General features: G+C 36.9%; 1 protein-coding gene across 1 annotated transcript; it reads right to left on the bottom strand.

Moving 5' to 3' along the window:
- Positions 1-859: 859 nt before the first annotated feature.
- On the bottom strand, positions 860-1237 carry LOC127539312 (cyclic AMP-dependent transcription factor ATF-1-like). Its single transcript, XM_051963493.1, has one exon. It carries the CDS (start codon positions 1235-1237, stop codon positions 860-862), a length of 378 nt encoding a protein of 125 aa, XP_051819453.1.
- Positions 1238-2665: the final 1428 nt, after the last annotated feature.

Raw genomic sequence — 2665 nt, 5'->3', positions numbered from 1 at the left:
GATTAGAGAGTTTTTAATATTTTTTTTAGATGGAGAGATTGTTCTGGGAGCAAAACAGGATCCATGTAGCTCCCAGCAGGCTAGATCTGACTACTGTCTCAAAGTGTCCAACAAAGAGCAAGTATTTCCAGAGACTTTTATAGGGCTCCAGCAATCAGAGAAACAAAAGCAGGGGTTGGGGTGAGCACTGGTGAATGGGAACTTTCAAGAGAGGACAATAAATTCGGTTCTGACAGGTTGGGGGTAAGGAAGGATCATAAACTCTGATAAGTTGGGAGGACTAGGAGCCACTGAGTCTGAGATAGGAGATATGCCCCTCTATCTGCATTCTTTGACTCTGGAATGCTAGAGTAGCCTGGACTCCTAGCCCTAATCATTTCACTTCTAATGGTCAGGAAGGGGGGTTGCCATCAGAAAGAATGAGGCAGAACAATTCAGGGAAAGTAAAGTAGAATGATTCAAGGAGACTGAGGTAGGACAATTCAGGGAAACTCAGGTAGAACAATTAAAGGAAACTGAGGCATAACAAATTGTCTCAATTGCAAACTTTGTTGATAACTACTATCTAAAAAATTCAAATTATAGAAATTTCACATTATGTTGATTACATTCTGTTAATTTCAATAAAGGTCCCAGTTGAAATCCTTTTATTTCCATAAAATATTTAGTCTTCCTAACTTCTAGTTTTCAAAAGTTTCATTTTTTGACCTTTAAGTTTATAAAATTCCAAATAAAAAGAAAATCTATTAATTTTTAGTTAAATCTGTAAAATTTGTTTATCTTCTCTTTTGATACTTTTTGTGATGAAAAAGAGATTTTAAAGTTTTTAATTCTTTTGTTAAAGTTTTATTTTGATTTTCTAAGATTGCAATTCAATTTTCCAAACGCAACATATTTTTTTCTTTCTATGACATTCTTGAGCAGCTACTTTGTTTTTCATCAACCTTATTTCTCTTTTTAACTGTAGATTAATTGCTTTGGTTGTCTGAGAAGATATAGTGACAGAGTTGTCATCATTACTGTCTGTGGGAATTTGTGCTTGCTTGGCAAAAATCTGATGAGTCTGAATATCTCCTGATGCAGGATATACAGCCACTTGTTTGCTTAGGACAAGTATCTGCTGTTCATTAGACGTATGTGCATCCAGAAGGATTGTTGCTCCTTGTTGAGTATTACCTACATTTGTCAGTGTTAATTTCTTCAGTCTTGCTTGGACCAGCCAGTTGTAATGTTCCATTAGGGCAATAATAATGTACTGTCCCCTGCTAATCTGGTAGAGAGGAGTTGGGACAGACAACTCCATGATTTTCTTAGTCTTACTTCCTATCTCTAGGGATTTTTGAAGAAAGATTGTTCAAGATTTTTCTAAACTATCTCTACTTGTGATGAATATGTGTGTGTGTTAGGGAGGGGGCTGTGTTACTGAAGATGAGGGAGCAGTCTGGATGACCCCCTGACTTTCTCCAGAAAGATATACTACTGTCATTGGGGCAATTCCTGTTAGTGACATCTGTTGAACAATGTGAGAGATATGAGCACATTGTATCTGGTTGTGATGCTCTCTGAGTAATTACTTTTGTGGTAATCTTCCATAAACAATTGGAGTTACACCTGATATTACCCATCATCCCGAAAATCAAGTTCTGAGCCTTGGTCTCTCTATGGACCTCCTTCCATCTGTCCTTTCTGTGACAACCAGACCCGCCAGCTAATCCCACCTCCCACCCACGGAGCTAGAACCAACCCCGGGCAATTAATGTCTCCATAGAGATCTGGCCTGGTTTGACAATGGCACAGTCTACTCTGGCTGAGACAAGGGGAACCAGTGCCACAAAAAGTTTCAAAAACTTTTTAATAAATTGTAGAAAAGTTTTCATCATTCTCATTGGAGGGAGAAATCATACAGATGAAACCATGTTATTTTGAAGTGCTCTCCACTTCTAGTGCTTTATCATGGTCACTTTGAATTTCCTAAAAAGAAGGTCCTTGAGGGATCTATATTTGTATCTGTATCTATATATCTAAAGCTATTTATCCTTCTCTTCCTTTATAACTATTTAGATTTATATCTGTCAAAAGGGAAATTCTACATTCAGGCCTTTTACCTTGATTAAAGAGACAAAACTCAAGAGGAAAAGATTAAAAAGGAATTCATTTTTAAAATACCAAGGCACATTGACTAGCTGGTTGTATGAGAACCCAGTCCTGTTGGTGACAACTTTGATAATCAGAGCAAAAAAATTCAGATAGGCTTATTATTGTTATTCAGTTTTGTTTTATTTTGTTTTGTTTTTTATTTGTGCCTAATTCTTCATGATTCTATTTGGGGTTTTCTTGGCAAAGATACTGGAGTGTTTTGCTATTTCCTTCTCCAGCTCATTACCCAGATGAGGAAACTGAGGCAAACAGGTTTAAGTGACTCACCAGGATCACACAGTTAATAAGTGTCAGAGGAAGATGAATCAATTTTCCTGACTCCAGGTTTAAGACTCTATTTTCCATCCAAGTGTCCTTCTCAGTCTAGCTCACATTTTTACTTTTCAGGATTATTTCACATTACTTACCTATATATACTTGTATTCTACTAAAACCAGCTTAAGTTTCTCCTGAGATGTGACATTCTAGCAAAGTGTGTCCCTCATGCTTGAATGCAATTTTTCCTGTC

This window comes from Antechinus flavipes, chromosome 1 (genome assembly GCF_016432865.1).
Source record: "Antechinus flavipes isolate AdamAnt ecotype Samford, QLD, Australia chromosome 1, AdamAnt_v2, whole genome shotgun sequence".
Classification (NCBI taxonomy): Eukaryota; Metazoa; Chordata; class Mammalia; order Dasyuromorphia; family Dasyuridae; genus Antechinus; species Antechinus flavipes.
Note: the sequence above shows the minus strand (reverse complement) of the source record. Positions and strands in the feature narration are given on the sequence as shown.